The sequence below is a fragment of the Hemiscyllium ocellatum genome, chromosome 3 (assembly GCF_020745735.1).
Source record: "Hemiscyllium ocellatum isolate sHemOce1 chromosome 3, sHemOce1.pat.X.cur, whole genome shotgun sequence".
Classification (NCBI taxonomy): domain Eukaryota; kingdom Metazoa; phylum Chordata; class Chondrichthyes; order Orectolobiformes; family Hemiscylliidae; genus Hemiscyllium; species Hemiscyllium ocellatum.
In genome coordinates this window covers 92,680,042-92,698,123 of record NC_083403.1, presented here as the reverse complement: position 1 = coordinate 92,698,123, position 18,082 = coordinate 92,680,042, and the positions used below count along the sequence as shown (strand labels likewise).

The window sequence follows — 18,082 nt, the reverse complement described above, 5'->3', positions numbered from 1 at the left end:
GTATTAAGCTGCCCTCTTGAACCACTGCATTGGGTTGTCTCCCTCCCCCATCAGGGAGGGAATTCCAGGATTCTGATCCAGCAACAATGAAGGAACAGCAATATATTTGCAAGTCAGGATGGTGAGAGGCTCGGAGGGGAAATGGAAGGTGGTGTTCCAACATATCTGCTGACTTTGTCCTTCTAGATGAAGGTGGTCATGGGTATGGAAGGTGCTGTCTGAGGATGTTTTGTGAATTTCTGAAGTGCATCTTGTCGATAGTAACACTGCCACTACTGAGCATCGGTGGTGAGGAGAGTGGATGTCGTGCCAATCAAGTGGGCTTCCTTCAGCTGGATGGTGTCAAGCTTCTTGAGTGTGGTTGGGGTGGCAATCATCCAGGCAAATGGAAGTATTCCATCACACTCCTGACTTGTACCTTGTAGATGGTGGATAGGTTTTAGGAAGTCAGGTGGAGAGTTGCTCACTGTAGTATTCCTTGCTTCTGATCTGTTCTTGTAGCCACAATGTGTATGTGGTGAATCCAGTTGAGTTTCTAGTCAATAATAACCCACAGGATGCTGATTGTGAGGGATTCAATGATGGTAACACCATTGAATGCCGAGGGGCCATGGTTAGATCATCTCTTATTCATGATAGTCAAAGCCTAGCATTTATGTGGTGTGAATGTTACTTGCCACTTGTCAGCCCAACTGGATATTGTGCAGATCTTGTTGCATTTGTATATGGACTGCTTCAGTATCTAAGGAGTCACAAATGGTGCTGAACACTGCAGTCATTGGCAAACATCCCTACTTCTGACCTTATGATCGAGGGAAGGTCATTAATGAAGCAACTGAAGATTTCTGGGCCTAAGATACTACCCTGAGGAACTCCTACAGAAATGTCCTGGATCTGAAGTGACTGACTTCCAACAACTATGACCATCTTCCTATGTGTCAGGTATGAATCTAACCACTGGAGAGTTTGCTGCCGATATTCATTGATTCCAGTTTTGCTCGATGCCACAGCCAGTCGAATGCAGCCTTGATGTCAAGGGCTGTAACTCTCATCTCATCGCTGGAATTCAGCTGTTCATGTTTGGACCAAGGCTGCAATGAGATCAGGAGCTGAGTGGCCCTGGCAGAATACAAACTGAAGGTCACTAAGCAAGTACCGCTTGATAGCATTGTTAATGACAACTTCCATCACTTTACTGATGATCAAGAACAGACTGATGGAATGGTAATTGGCTGGGTTGGATGTATCCTGCTTTTTATGTGCTGGACATACTTGGGTAATTTTCCACATTGTTGAGTAGATGCCAGTGTTGTAACTGTATTGGAACAGCTTGGCTAGGGGGCAGCAAGTTCTGGAGCACAAGTCGTCGGTAATATTGTTGTAATGTTGTCAGGGCCCATAGCTTTTGCAGTATCCAGTGTCTCCAACCATTTCCTGATATCAATTCAATTGGCTGAAGACTGGTATCTGTAATGCTGGGGTCTACTGGAGGAGGCTGAGATGGATCACCCTCTTGGCGCTTCTGGTTGAAAATTGCTGTGAAAGCTTCAGCCTTATATTTTGATTTGATGTTCTGGGCTCTTCCATTATTGAGGATGGGGATATTTATGGAGCTGCCTCCTCCAGAGATTTGTTTAATCATACATCACCATTCACGATTGGATGTGGCAGAGATTAGCGCTGATCCATTGATTGTGGGATTGCTTAGCTCTGTCTATCATTTGCTGCTTATGCTGTTTGGCATCCAAGTAGTCCTGCTTGTGGCCTCACCAGGTTAACACCTCACCTTCAGGTATGCCTGGTACTGCTCCTAGCATGCCCTCTTGCACTCTCCTTCGAATCAGGGTTGATCCCCTAGCTTGATGGTAATGGTTGAGTGGGGTATATGCCAGGCCATGAGGTTACAGGTTGCGCTGCATTATAATTCTGCTGCGGTTGATGGCCCACAGTATCTCATGCATGGCCATTGTTGAGTTGCTAGATCTGTTCAAAGTCTGACCCATTTAGCACATGACAGTGCAACACATGATGGAGATTATTCTCAATGTGAAGGTGTGACTTCACCTCCAAAAAGAGTCTGCAGTGGTTACTCTTACCAATACTATCATGGATAGATGCATCTGCAGCTGGAAGATTGGTAAGAATGAAGTCAAGTATGTTTTTCCTTATTTTTGGTTCCCTCACCACAAGTAGCAAGACTTCCTTCCTTTCATTCTCCAATGCCCTTATTATGAAGTCTAACATATGCGGTATGGTTGCTCTATGGTTAGCACTGCTGCCTCACAATGTCAGGGACCTGAATTCAATTCCAGCCTTGGGTGACTGTGTTGAGTTTGCACATTTTCGCGGTGTCTGTGTGGGTTTCCTCCGGGTGCTCCAATTTCCTCTCACAGTCCAAAGATGTGCAGGTTAGGTGAATTGGCCAAGCTAAATTTCCTATAGGGTTCAGGGATGTGTAGGTTAGGTCCATTAGTCAGGGGTAAATGTAAATAATCAGGTAGGGGAATTGATCTGGGTGGGTTACTCTTTGGAGGGTCAGAGTGGATTTGTTGGGCCTAATGGCCTAGTCCACACTGAAGGGATTCTCTGATATGCCACTTGATTTCCAGATTGCTTTGTATATCTAATGTAGATAAAGTGTGGTGCTAGACAACGCACTGTAGGTCAAGCAGCAACCAAGGAGCAAGAGAGTCGATGTTTCAGCGCAGGACCCATTTTCATATTTAATGCTAATGTTGCATTGCTGAATATGGATGGTGCATGCTTGTGAGTTATGATTAAGACTAGTTAATGTTAGATGGAACACTCAAATACATACTCAAATGTTTCCACTCTTTTTAGGTTAAGAATTTTTTAAAAACTTATTGTTGTTCTTTTGGTTGTATTTCAGCCTCATGCTCCTGATCTTTAGGCAACCAGACAATAACTCAGGAAAGTCAGTGGACTGCCTCATGAGCCTATTTCTGGGCCTAGCTAAAGTAGCCAGCAACAGATCCAGCAAGAAACATCAGAGTTCCTGACTGCCTGCCCCTCTTCCACAGCTACTTCATGAGCAGGGGTTCTTGGAAAGAAAGATTGCTGTGACACCACACCTTTGAAGCCTTTTGAGAAAAAGAGGTGGTACCAAAGGGGCTGGAGTGTATTATTTCCCCCTCTAATTCTATTTTGATTACTTCCCTTCTTTGTTTTTCTACCTTTCCTCCTTTTGTATTATAAGAACTAATTACTGCACATGTGCTGGAATCCACACTAAAAACAAAAAATGCTGAAAATCACAGCGGGTCAGGCAGCACCCATGGACAGATAGCAAGCCAATGTCTTAAGTTAGTGAGTTTTGAGATTTGTAGCTCAGGTTAAGGTTCTGGATGTAAGTTTGTTCACTGAGCTGGAAGGTTCATTTTCAGATGTTTCGTCAGCATACTAGGTAACATCATCAGTGAGTCTTCGGTGAATGTCTTTTCAGAGCTGAAGTGAAGTGTGGAGTGGGCAGCATTTCTGCAATAGTAGGTGGTTGGAGTTCTAGGGGAGAAAGGCTGCTGAGACTGCAGATTAAGTGATTGGAATGTGAGAGTGGCAGAACAATGGTGTATCTAATTGTCAGATTGGAAAAAACAGATAGTCTCACTGGATTGGGGGGAGAAGAGAGAGGACATGGTGACAGGGAATGCAAGAATCCCTTTCTGCCTCCCCAGAGGTCAGAGGTCAAACCCAGTCCTTGCTGTTTTTTTCACTATTTCCTAACCTTCCTCTCTCTGCAGCTGAACATACTGTCCTCGGCAAAGGACTCTGCTTCATACCCTTATGCTCCGACTTCAATGAATTTTGAGCTTGCCACGATGTTGAACTGTTTTTTTCCGCCACCTCCACCTCCGCACTCACTTCGTCAGGCAGGAATGACTCCCACCTACACTCCACTAATCCTTTCACACATCTCCAATATTCATCATTGAATCATAGAATCCCTACAGTGTGGAAGCAGGCCATTTGGTCCAACTAGTCCACACTGACCCTCTGAAGATTAACCCACCTACGCCTATTCCCCTACCTGATTACTCTACATTTACCCATAACCTACACATGCCTGAATTTAGCATGGGCAATTCACCTACCCTGCACAACTTTGGACTATGGGAGGAAACCGTAGAAACTGGAGGAAACATACGCAGACACAGGGAGAATATGCAAAATCCACACAGACAGTCACCTGAGGCTGGAATCGAACCTGGTTCCGTGGCACTGTGAGGCAGGAGTGCTAACCTTTCACTTGGACTCCTTCCCCTGGCCTCTTACCTACCCTTGATCTCTTCACTGAAAACTGTGTCAGCGTGGCATCAGCCATCTCAATTTCTCTGCTCCTCTCACCCAGTCTGACCTGTCCCCTTCTTAAATTGCTGCATTTTGCTTTCTTCTTCCTACTTCCCCCTGAAACATGACCCAACATTCAAACATCAAGCCACTGTTTCCAAGTCTGTCACCAACCTGATTACCTCTGGAGATTTTAGCCCCAGTTCCTCCAACATTATAGTCTCCCAACCCCAAACAGCCCACTTCTATCTCTTTCCCAAAATCCACAACCAGACTGTCCCGGTAGGCCCACCATATCAGCCTGTTCCTGCCTCACCAAGATAATTTCCCCCTACCCTGACTCTATCTTCTCTCTGTATTTGTCCAGACGCTGCCCACCTTCATCTGTGATTCCTCTGATACTCTCTGCCATATTGACAATTTTCAGTTCACTGACCCAACTGCCTCCTCTTCATCATGATTGTCTAATCCCTCTATACCTCCGCTCCCCAACAGAACAGTCTCTGAGCTCTCAGCTTCTTCCTCAACCAGAGGCCTGTAGACTTCCAATCCACTCCGACTTACCTCACCTGGCTGAACTTGTTCTCTCACTGAACAATTTCTCCTTTAATTCATCTCACTTCTGTCAAGTCAAAGGAGTGGTTATGAGCACCCACAGGGGTCCCAGTTATGCCTGTCTCTTTATGGAGTAGGTACAAAGAACAAAGAACAATACAGCACAGGAACAGGCCTTCGGCCCTCCAAGCCAGCACATTTGCCCTTCCATACTAAAAGTATCTTCACTTAAAGGATCCATATTCCTCTACTCCCTTCCTATTCATGTATTCCTCCAGTGCTTCTTGAATGCTACTATTGTGTCTGCTTCCACCATCACCTCTGGCAGCATGTTCCTGTCACTCTCCACCTTTTGTGTGAAAAACTTGCCTCACTAATCTCTTTTAAACTTCCTCCTACACTGCGAACCTGTGTCTCCTAGTAATTGATCCCTCCACCCTGGGAAAAAGCCTCATACTTTCCACTCTATCCATGCCATTCACAATCTTATAAACTTCTATTAAGCCACGCATCAACCTCCTGCATTCCAGTGAAAAAAAAACACCAGTCTCTACAACCTTTCTTCATAGCTAAAATCACCATATCAGGCATCAACCTGGTAAGCCTTTTGTCTACCCACTCCAAAGCATCCACATCCTTCTGATAGTGTGATGATGAGAAATGTACGCAATATTCCTTGTGTGGCCTAAATTAAGTTCTATGAAGTTGCAGCATATCTTTCCTACTCTTATACTCAAAGCCCAGTCCAATGAAGGCAAGCATGCCATAGGCCTTTTTCATTACCTTATCTACCTGCACTGCCACCATCAGTGAACTGTGGACCTGCATACCTAGATCCCTTTGCATTTCAACACTCATACGGGTTCTCCCATTCACTGTATAATTTCCACCTGTACTTGACTTTCCAAAATGCATCACCTCAAATTTATCTGGATTAAACACCATCTGCCATTTCTTTGCTCAGGCCTCCAACTGGTCTATATTCTGCTGTATCTTCTGACGATCTTCCTCATTATCCGCAACTCCAACAATCTTTGTTTCATCTGCAAATTTACTGATAAGACCAGCTACTTTTTGCTCCAAATCATTTATGTAGATCAAAAACAGCAGATGTCCCAGCACTGATCCCTGTGGAACACCAGTAGTCACAGCCCTGCATTCTGAAAAGCATCCTTTCATCACTACCCTCTGTCTCCTGTGACTAAGTCAGTTCTGTATCCATCTTGCCAGCTCATCCCTGATGCCATGTAACTTCACCTTTTGTACCAGTCTGCTATGAGGGATCGGGTCAAAGGCTTTACTGGAGTACATGTAGACATCTTTGCCTTCCCCTCAACCATCTTCGTCACCTCAACAAACTCGATCAAGTTCGTGAGGGAAGGCCTCCCCACACAAAACCATACTGTGTATGTGGATCAATCCTTGTTCCAATCCTACACTGGCCCCTCCCAAAGCTCTTTTCTCAGTGCATCAATGAATGTTTAAATACCAGTTGTATAAGACTCTGGTGCGGCTGCATCTGGAGTATTGTGTGCAGTTTTGGTCGCCATACTATAGGAAGGATGTAAAGGCACTGGAACAGGTGCAGAGGAGGTTTACCAGGATGTTGCCTGGTATGGTAAGAAGATCTTATGAGGAAAGGCTGAGGCACTTGGAGCTGTTTTCATTGGAGAAAAGAAGGTTTAGGGGTGACTTGATAGAGGTGTACAAGATGATTAGGGGTTTAAATAGGGTTGACAATGAGGACCTTTTTCCACGTATGGAGTCAGCTATTACGAGGGGGCATAGCTTTAAATTAAGGAGAGGTAGGTATAGGACAGATGTTAGGGGTAGAATCTTTACTCAGCCAGTCGTGAGTTCATAGAATGCCCTGCCAGTAGCAGTGGTGGACTCTCCCTCTTTATGGGCATTTAAACGGGTATTGGATAGGCATATGGAGGATAGTGGGCTAGTGTAGGTTAGGTGGGCTTGGGTCGGCGCAACATCGAGGGCCAAAGGGCTTGTACTGCACTGTATTTTTCTATGTTCTATGTTCTACCACTTCATGATCCTGCCTGAACCTTAAAAAATTTCTTCATTTTGCCTCTAATTTCCACCCCTCTGCAACTTTCACATGGTCCATCTCTGAAACTTACCGTCCTTTCCTTGACCTCTCAATCTCCATCTTGTGGAAGAAACTGTCCACTGCCATCCACTATAAAGCCACTGATTCCCATAGCTACTTTCACTACAGCCCTTCATACCCCACATCCTGTAAGGATTCCATCCCATTCTCCCAGTTTCTTCGCCCTCATCGTATCAATTTGGATGATGCCAGCTTCCAAAACAGCGTTGCTGACATGGCTTCCTTCTTCCATAAACATGCATTCCTGCCCACTGTGATTGACATGGCCCTCAACTGCATCCAACCTATCATCCGTTTCTTCTACCCTTGCCCTTTCCCATTACTTTCCCATTGATTCCTGAAGAAGGGCTTATGCCTGAAACGTCGAATCTCCTGTTCCTTGGATGCTGCCTGACCTGCTGCACTTTTCCAGCAACACGTTTTCAGCTCTGATCTCCAGCATCTGCAGTCCTCACTTTCTCCTTTCCCATTACTCACAACAGCATTATCAGGTCCCTCTCAACCTCACTTTTCATTCCACCAGTTTCAGCATTCAAAGGCTCATCCTCCTCATTTCAGATGTCAGTAGTAGCCACCAACAAACATACCTTCCCTACACTTCCCCTGTTTGCATTTCACAGGAACCATCCCTTCAAGGACACCCTCATCCATTCCTCAACCACCAACACCACCCTTCATTCCCACGGCATGTTCCCATATAACAGCAAAAGGTGCAACACCAGCCCTTTTGGGAATTCTAATTCTAGAGTGAATTATACAGTAAACGGAGGAGCTTTGGGAAAAGTTGATGAGAAGAGAGATCTGGGAGTTCAGGTCCATTGTCCTGAAGGTTGCTGCACAGGTGGATAGAGTGGTCAAGAAGGCATGTGGTATGCTTGCCTTCATTGGATGGAGTATTGAGTAAAAGAGCTGGCAGGTAATGTTAAAATTGTACACGATTTTGGTTTGGCTGCATTTAGAATAATGTTTACAGTTCCTGTCGCAACATTCCCAAAAGGATGTGGACACTTTGGAGAGAATGCAGAGAAGGTTTACGAGGATGTTGCCTGGTAAGGAAGGTGCTAGCTCTGAAGAGAGGTTGATAGGTTAGGTTTGTTTTCATTAGAAAAAAGGAGATTTAGGGGGGACCTACAATTCCCGCCTCAGGCGACTGACTGTGTGGAGTTTGCACATTCTCCCCATGTCTGTGTGGGTTTCCTCCGAGTGCTCCAGTTTCCTCCCACAGTCCAAAGATGTGCAGGTTAGGTGAGTTGGCCATGCTAAACTGCCCGTAGTGTTAGGTGAAGGGGTAAATGTAGGAGTATGGGTGGGTTGCGCTTCGGCGGGTCGGTGTGGACTTGTTGGGCCGAAGGGCCTGTTTCCACACTGTAAGTAATCTAATCTAATCTAATCAAAATCATGAAGGGTATAGAGGTAGATAGAGGTACGCTTTTTCCCAGGGTGAAAGATTCAATAGCGAGAGGTCACACTTTCAAGGTGAGAGCTGAAAAGGTTAAGGGGGATACTTTACGCAGAGAGTGGTAGGTGCCTGGAATGCGTTGCCAGCAGAGGTAGTAGAGGCAGGCATGGTAGATTCATTTAAGATGCATCTGGACAGGCGCATGAGTAGGTGAGAAATAGACGGATACAGATGCTTAGGAATTGGGCAGCAGGTTTAGACAGTAGATTTGGATCGGCTCAGACTTAGAGGGCAGAAGGACCTGTTCCTGGGCTGTAAATTTTCTTTGTTCTTTGTTCTTCACCTCCTCCTTGCTCACCTTCCAACTGCCTAAACAGTCTTTTCAGTATTTCATCTGTACCTGCTCCAATTTAGTCTACTCTCTTCACTGCACCCAATGTGGCCTACTCTACACTGGAGAAAGCAAACACAGACTAGGCGACCACTTTGCAGAACACCTCTAGTCAATGTGCAGGCATGACCTTCCTGTTGCCAATCTTTTTAACAAAGCATCCTGCTCACATGACCACTTATGCTGCTTTGCTCCAGCACAAACTGGAGGAATAATCTCTCATCCTTAGACAATTTACAACCTTCTGGACTTAATATTGAGTTCAAAACATTCATATTGTGAACTCACTCCCATTTCTTCCCTTTCTTTTAACTTTACTTCTTGCATTCTCTGTCACCATGATCTCTTTCCCCTCACCCTACTCCAGTGGTGTGCCTCACTGCCATACTGGAAAGAGTAGATCTGGAAAGAATAGAAGAAAGAATGCAAGAAAAACTCCCAGCTCGGCGAACAGAACCACAACAACGAGCACGCGAGCTACACATCTTCTCACAAACTTTGAACACCATTGTCCTGCATTCTCACATTCCATTCACGTAATCTGCACAATCAGCAGCCTTTCTCTTTCAGCACTTCAATCCCCTACTATTGCATAAATGCTATCCCTTGCACACTTCATGTCAACTCTGATGAAGAGTCATCTAGACTTAAATGTTATATTGTTCTTTCTCTGCAGATTCTACCTGACCTGCTGTGATTTCCAGCACTTTTGGTTTCCGTATTTCATTGTATTATGTGGGAGGACTGTGTTTGATGGTTTTAATTGGTCACGTGCATGATATAGTGGTGGGTTTCTTAATGAAAAGAGAATTTCCATTGGGCAAGTTGCTAATAAAAATTGCAGGATCTGTATGTTATACTGAGGAATGTGAATAAACATATGTAGAAGAGAGACAAGTCCCTGCTTCCTTCTTTGACTTTTTTTAATGTTACATGGAAGTTTTAGATAAATACTTGTAACATTAACAACTTCATACTGGCCTTCTGAGGGACACTCAAATGTCTCTCTGAATCCCAACATTTGCCAGTCTCTCACTTTTTAAAGAATATACTGTTTCTCCATTCTGAATTCCACAGTGATTAATATCATATTACCCCATACTATATTCTGTAATCTATATTCATGACCAATCACTTTGCAGGTCTAATTCACTTTGCAGTCCCTTCATAGAAGCTTACAATTGTTACAATAGGTCATTTAGCCCACTGTGTACATGCTGGGCCTTTGATACAGTAATCCGTCAAGTACCATTCTCCCATCTTCTGCCCATATCCCCATGCATTCTTCTTTTTGTGATAATAATCCAAGTCCTTTTGGAAAACGATGAATGACTCTAGTTCCACAACATTCTTGGGAACCATACTCCAAATGCTGACCACTCACTGTCTGGAGAAGATTTTTCTCAAGCCACTGTTGTTTCTTTTGCCAATTCCCTTAACTGTGTGCCCATTGGAGTCAACACCTTCAATTTATGTCATTCCCACTTTCCAGGTGTTCATATTAATCCAGTCACATATTTCAAGTTATTGGACACCCATTGATTCTGACATTTCTGCAATGATTCATTTCGCGCATTCTAAGCAGTCTACTGAAACTAAACCACACTAAAATGTTTCTATTTCATACCACAGTTGCTGGTGATAATTAGATAGCCAAGGAAAGCCGAGGGCTCAAGGCCTCCCTGGTGAAGTGCAGCATTACCACTGGCAGCCAGAAATAACTGGCACAAGACTATCCAAAGTAGAAGAGCAGCATCATGGATGGCATCAAGCACCTTGAGACTTGCCATTGGGAGAAAGCCGAAGCCAAGCAAAAACATCATAAGGAACCTGCTACCATACCAATGCCTCACCTACCCCTTCCTACAATCACCTTTAGTCCCAAGTGTGGCAGAGTTTATCAGATTGTATAGCCACCTATGGGCTCAACCTGACAGTGGAAGAGAATCATCCTTGTCTGCGAGGCACCACTAATAATGATGATGAGGTAGCCCAGACTTATCACAAGGAAGTATTCCCACTGCTTCAAGTCATACACCAACTATATCTTTCCATTTATAAAAACTTAGTACTGAATAAGAAAAGGTCATTCGGTCCATCAATCTTTTCCTCCACCGATCTTGTGTCAAGATTTGCCCAACCTGGATCCCTTTCTAAAAAATCCTGATATAGTGATGGTGAGCTACATGTGTTCTAGGCTGTTTCACCTTCAATCAAGCCACTTCATGTGAAGCTTTACATTAGTGTAGCCATATTCCAGATCACATGCAACAGCTGGAGCTATCTACCCACCCCAGCAACCGAAAGAAACCAGCAGAATACTTGCATACCTCCTGGCACAAATTGCCACCCTTCGCAAAGCAACACTAGTAAGTAGGCCTTTTGTGGCATTTTGTGTCATTATGGTCTGAATAAATAAAATTTAACCAAATCGGTGACATGTTTTATGAGAATCCCAATTCCTACATCCTTTAGGAAGCTTGGCAGGACTCAGTCATTTCACTGCCCATGTCTATTTTACATTGTCACAAAAACTTTCGGTGACTTTACTCTATTGCACCACAAGAAACTCCATGCATTTGCATGCCCCATCCCTTCATACCTTTCATTAACAGAAATTTAACAATCTCAAATTCAATACAAATAATTGAAATTCGTGTCTCCTTCCATTCCTGAAAATTGGGATACAGTTCTTCATGTGTTGGCACTCCCTAGTGATCTTATCTGATCAATTCATTTCTCGACAGTTTTATTATGCATTGAAGGGAGAAATTCACAGCAAATGTTTGTAACAGTTTCATTCAACAACTAATCAAGTGGAAATATCAACTTTGGATACCTTTCCCTGAATGAAGGTATACAGACTTCCCTGCACTCTTCTAAGCCATCAGACTCAATGGGTCAGCACGTCTTACTATGTAGCTTCTGTCATCCTTCATCTGTGATTTGATTTTCTAACCAATTAATGGATGGAGTCAGGGAATTAGCACAAAGACCAGCGATGCAAATTTTAATGCCTGCAATCCCACATTCCCACCCCCACTGGGCCATCAAAATCCTGTCCAGGAGCACTGAACTCAGCTGTGATAGCTTTACGCCCACTCTAGAATGCATTAAAGCCATAAAAAATCTTCCAAATGTCCATTCCCACAAAACTTCAGCATAGTGCCAAGAGTTATAACTCCAGTTTATGATAATAGTATATATTCTGAACATATCATAACAGTTTCCATTTCTCCCTTCATTGGCTCAGATTCCATTAATCAATTTGAGAAATGTAGGCAACATCCAGGACTGAACTAGCAGCTACTTTGGAGCAGGCACAGGAGCAGCAGGATCTAAAAGTGGGTGCATTTTAATATTAACTTAATATTTTCTAAAATCTCCAGTGGCAATGATTATTCAAATAAATAATATACTACAGCAACAAAATGAAATTTTCAGGGACAAGGCAGCTGTTCAAAAGAAATTACCTATTATCAGTCCATTAGAAACTCCTGAATGCAATCATTCTATACGTCCCTGTTTTAATAGGGAATATTGGGTAGGTCCATACCAGGGATTTCAATGCCATATTTATCAACATGAGTTGCAAATGTATATCCTGTGAAGAAATGGGAAATCTCATATATCTAATACCTCTAATCATTTTTGGATTTCCTTTTTTGTAATTATCAGAAATTGGTGATTGATTTTCTTCATAATAGCAGTCAGTGCAGACAGCCTGGCTGATATTCCCAACAACACCTCATACTTAAGTAGTGATTTTAACATTATGAAACATCCCAAGGTGCTCCATAGGAATGTTCTCACAAAAGATGACCCTGAGCTATGAGAAGATATTTGGTCAGATAACCAAAATCTTGGTCAAGGTGGTAAATGTCTCAAATCATGGAAAGTGAGGTAAAAAGGCAGAGGGAAGGTATTCAAAGACGTACAGCTCGGCAACTGAAGGCGACAACTATGTTAAATTGCCCAGTGTGCAGGGATGTACAAGCTAGCTTGATTAGCCATGATAAATGCGGGGTTACAGTAACAGGGTGGGTCTGGGTGGAATGCTTTTCGCGAGGTCAGTGCAGACTCAATGGGCTGAATGGCCTCTTTTAGCATTGAGGGATTATATGATTCTATATGATAGAAATTACCCACAGCCAATTCCTGCAGAGACCAATAGATTTTTTTGATTACTCAAATTCAAAAACAATGGTTACATTTGAATGAGTCTAGGTAGCCAGGGTTTTCATTGTGGGAAGCTCGGCCACTGCAAATCTATTGCAGTGTGCAGACTGACTGCACCATAGCTTTATCATGTGGAGGGTCCTTGGCTTGATTTTTAAAAGAATGTTGTGGGTCACAATTGTCACTATAATGGATGGTGTGACATCACAGCCAAAATCAGCCTTAAACAACACATTCACACCAACACTCATTCGTTAACATCTTATCACAACATTACACAGGCCAACACCAGGGACAAAATAACAATATGAAACAGGCCTAGACCAGGGGACATTATGATGTGGAGGTGCTGGTGTTGGGCTGGGTGCACAAGGTCAGAAGTCAGACAACATCAGGTTATAGTCCTACAGATTTATTTGAAAACACAAGCTTTTGGGTTGGTGCCCCTTCGTCAGATAAAGTCACATTTGGTATGACTCCAGAAATTTACAGTGTACTACTTGCCTGAGTGGTAACAATATGAAACTGTAAAACTAAAAACCTGACACAGGCCATCACCAGGGATTACTATTACAACAGGAGGCAGGCCATCACCAGGAGACACTAAAACGACATGAGACAGAACTACACCAGTGCACATCAAGTCAATGTGAAAAGGTCAACACCGGGGACACTAAAACAATATGAGACAGGCCAACACCTGGCAACAGTATAACAACACCAGAGAGAGTATAACAACATACCACAGGCCAACGCTAGAGGACACTGTAACAACTTAAAGACAGTGCAATACCAGGGGCCACTTTATCAATATGCGTTAGGCCATCACCAGGGGACACTATAACAATATGAGAGAGGCAAAACACCAGGGGATGTAAGATGTAGAAGAAGAAATAGTCATGTTTTAGAGATGCCGGTATTGCACTGGGGTGTACAAAGTTACAAATTACATAACACCAAGTTATAGTCCAACAGGTTTAATTGGAAGCATTAGCTTTCGGAGCGGTGCTCCTTCATCAGGTAGTTGTCACAAGGAACTGTGCACCAAAACCTAGTGCTTCCAATTAATCCTGTTGGACTATAATGTGAAGCAGAAAGAGGAGGTTCGGCCAATTAAGTCAGCTCTGCTCTTCAAGCAGATCTCAGCGGGTGTAATAATCCTCTATTCTCCATTGTAATTGATCATACTTAACAATCACTTAATCTGTCTATATCCCTCTGCAAACTCTTTTTGTCATCCTTGCCTCTTGCCTTCCCACTTATTTTTGTGTAATCTGAAAACTTAGCTACAGTACATTTGCTCTCCCCACCCATGTCATTAATGTATATTGCAAATAATTGTGGACCCAAAACTGATCCTAATGGCACTCCATTAGTTACAGGTTTCCATCATTAGCCAATCCTCTATGCATGCTAATTTACTACCACCAACACTGTGGGTTCTTAAGTTGCTTTACGCGCAGTATCTAATTAATTGAGTTTTGGCAATCTAAATATATTATATCCACTGCTTCCCCTTTATCTAACCTGCTCATTACCTCCTCAAAGAACTGGGAGCAATTTTTCAGGCATGGTTTCCCTTTTGTGAAAGTTTGTGACTCTGCTTAGTGGATCTCATTGTGACTCTGGGACTTTTCCAGAATCAAAGGATTCCTGGAAGGTTACTGCCAGTGCATCCACTATCACTGTTGCTACCTGTTGGAAATTCTAAGGTCTTATCGGCCCTTATAACCATTAGCACCCCAAATTTTCTTTCATGAAATCCATTGTGTTTATTGTCTCTTATCTCACTCTCCACCCATTCCTGAATGCCCCCACCCTCACAAGCCTTGGTGCCTTTTATTATTTAGCATTTCTTGCAGTATTATTAATAATCTCTGACAGGGCCAGGAGACTTACCCTCCTGCTCAGTGAGCCAGAATGGTTCCCATCAGGAAACATCCTGCCTGTTGCTCTGAGGGCCACAGAAGGCACCCATACCGGGGCCAGGGAGAACACAGCCCTTCTCCAACAAGTGGGAAATATCCCTTTGCCGTCTAAGTGCAAAAGGGAACACCCCACTCATATGAGGGCCAAGGAATAGTTCCCTCATGGGGAGGAGGGGGTGGAGAGAAAGGGGAAGGGAAAACTCTCTTCACCTGGGCACCAGAGAACAGTCCCCTCTTCCAGGAGACCAGAAAAACAACCCCCTTATCTGGTGGCCAGAGAACACCCCAACCCCTCTGAGGGCCAGCGGTATGAATCACTCCCTGAAGAGAGGTCTAGCTCCAGTGGGAATGCAGCCAGGCTGACAGCTGCCATTTTCCGAGGACACCCTTTTGGGGTGTGTGCGGCGGAAAGTCGGAAGGGCTTATGCTCGAAACGTCGAATTCTCTATTCCTGAGATGCTGCCTGGCCTGCTGTGCTTTGACCAGCAACACATTTGCAGCTGTGATCTCCAGCATCTGCAGACCTCATTTTTTACTCGTTTTTCTTTTGAACAGACCATCGACGCAATGAAGCTCCCGATGATGGGAGGTTGGCGTGGAAGAAGCTGGAACCGGCAGCTCTCAGGCTGTGAGCGCAATGTTAGATCAACAAAGAGCCAGTACCACCCTCCCCCCACCACCAACAAACTAGTACTTACATCTTGTCCCGGGGGTCCCACTAACCCGGCCGAGCCTCGAGTACCGGCGTCACCTTTGGGACCCTGCGTGAATTTCAGCGAGAGAATGAATGAATGGGAGAACAATATCCTCCTGCCAATGACGCGCTGTATGCGCCCCTTCCCCCGCCACAGGCTGCTGAGAAACAGAGACAGCACTTACCGGTGGACCCGGGGATCCATCTGGACCTCGGTCTCCCTAAACAAAACAACAGGGCAGATTGAAATACTGGGAACAACGGTAATTCCCTCCATAGGGAGAAGAAGGGGTTGGTTTGGGGAGGGTGACAGCCGGATAGGGGAAGACGAGAGCGAGGGAGGCAAGGATGATTGAGAGAGGAAGGGAAAGCGGGGGGTGGGGGGTGGAAGAGACGGCAGTGGGTGCGGGAGAGACGAATCTTTGGGAGAATAGGGAGTAGGGAGGGGGAACTGAGGAGAGGGGAGTGAGGGGAAATTGGTGAGAGAGGAGAGAGAGTGGAAATTGAGGAGAGTGGGAGGAAAAGTGGGGAGAGCACGCTGCTGCCAACTCTGTCCAATGACTTACGTCAATGCCATCCACTCCCGGGACTCCGGCCGGACCTGGGAGAGCGGAATCACCTGGCGAAACCTGCGTTTCCAAACAGTTTTCAAAGAAACAGGACATTAGTTTAAAAACAATGTGCGTGCAGCACCGATTCAGAGATATTACATGACAGTGTACGGAGCAATTATGTAGAAAGTATGATAGAGTCTTTGAGGTTTCTTTTGGAGAATTAATCCTCAATATTCCTGCTCTGTCTCAATAAATCCTCCCTGTCAACACGTTCCCACACACTCACAAAGGCAAACTGTCTCAGTCTTTGCCTGAACTCTTCCGACAGTGCAGGCAAGCGAAGAGAAGGGATAATTTCCCAGTGTTTACAGGTTGCAAACTGAAACTATGCGCTGCCAGAGAATGGACAGGGTAAGTTACAAACCTGAAGGCAAACTCGGGAAGCATCCTGTTAGACCTCTCTCCGGCTACCTGCCAGTCCACCAAGTCTCAAATTCTGAATTAGTGGTGCTGGAAGAGCACAGCAGTTCAGGCAGCATCCGAGGAGCAGTAAAATCGGGCAAAAGCCCTTCATCAGGAATACAGGCTGCAATCCTGATGAAGGATTTTTGCCCGAAACGTCAATTTTACTTCTCCTAGGATGCTGCCTGAACTGCTGTGCTCTTCCAGCACCACTAATCCAGAATCTGGTTTCCAATATCTGCAGTCATTGTTTTTACCCACCAAGTCTCAAAGCCGGGTGATCAGCTAACTGCATGTTGGAGGACTTGTGTAAAACATTGGTACTGCCCCTAAGTCTGGCGAGAAGGTCTTGCGTTCAGGTCCTACCTAATTCAGAGGTGTGTAATAACATTTCTAACAGGTTGATTAGAAAATGGCTAAAAACTACTCAGTTTGTATAACCGCCAATATATTCGAAATAAAGCTAGATGTCCACCACTGTCCCTGGAGCACATCCAGCCCATTCAAAGTATTACAACCCAACATCTCAGCCATCCGGGAAATGAGCTGTGTCTGTCCCCGTTTTCATTATCACTGGGTTTCAATCATAATGCACACACTGCACTGAACATTGGTACGTTGATGAAACTTCTTCAACTGCTTGGAATTCCTGAACAATCTCACTGAGAAAACTGATGTGGACGGCTAACCGCTTTCTGAACCATGGGAGCTACAATGGATAGGGGGGCCCAGCAACCTCCATAACGATTTCACCAACCGCACTGATCCACACACACACCCTCCCCCTTCCCCACCCCCACCCCGCAAGATGTGCGCAAGTCTTTGCAGCATTTTATTGATCAAACGTATCGAAGGATCACTTACTTGAGTGAAACTGAGCCGCATTAACTGTAGAAAAAGCATTAGATACAAGAGACCCCATTTGCTGTCCGAGCTCTCCATGGTTATCCAATGGCCCAGGGAAATGCTCTCTTGCCCGTTCTCTCCTCAGTGAACAAACTGACCACCCTCTCCAAGAAAATTCCCCCTCCGCTCCACTTCACCCCCCTCCCCCAGACTCGGTATCGCATAGCAATTAGATCTTATGTTTATTCAGATCCAATTTTCGGATTCTGATTGGAAACTTTGGTAAACACTGGGAGGAGTCCCGGGAGGGAGGAGTCATATCTACAAACTGCCTTTCTACAATTTACTAACTCGTTTGCGATGCTGCAGTTAAAATAAGTCAGCAGCTTGAGCGAACCTGCGGAGTGTTTGAATGCTGCCGAGGCTGTTCTCTTACGCACTGGAAGTTCAGAGCAAGTTTCGTAGTGGATCGTAGGGAATCGCCAGACACTGAAACTCCAACCTGAAGCCGAGAGAAGAGCATGATACCGATGGTCAGGCACGGTCTTCTCCAGCTTACTAACTCTAGACAGCAACTGATTCCTGCACTGTGCGAGGTCTTATTTTCACCGCCAAAACTCATTGTACGCCAGTGTTTTTTTTCA

At 44.6% G+C, this 18,082-nt stretch overlaps 1 protein-coding gene across 1 annotated transcript in view; it reads right to left on the bottom strand.

Moving 5' to 3' along the window:
• Positions 1–17,571, bottom strand: part of col9a1b (collagen, type IX, alpha 1b) — a 137,560-nt gene extending 119,989 nt beyond the window's left edge. The window contains exons 1-4 of the mRNA XM_060821282.1: positions 17,457–17,571; positions 16,143–16,205; positions 15,762–15,797; positions 15,581–15,643 (exon numbers count right to left, since the gene is read on the bottom strand). Coding sequence (XP_060677265.1) covers positions 15,581–15,643; positions 15,762–15,797; positions 16,143–16,205; positions 17,457–17,534 — 240 coding nt within the window. The 5' untranslated portion in view covers positions 17,535–17,571. The remainder of the gene's footprint in view (positions 1–15,580; positions 15,644–15,761; positions 15,798–16,142; positions 16,206–17,456) is intronic.
• Between the last annotated feature and the right edge of the window lie 511 nt (positions 17,572–18,082).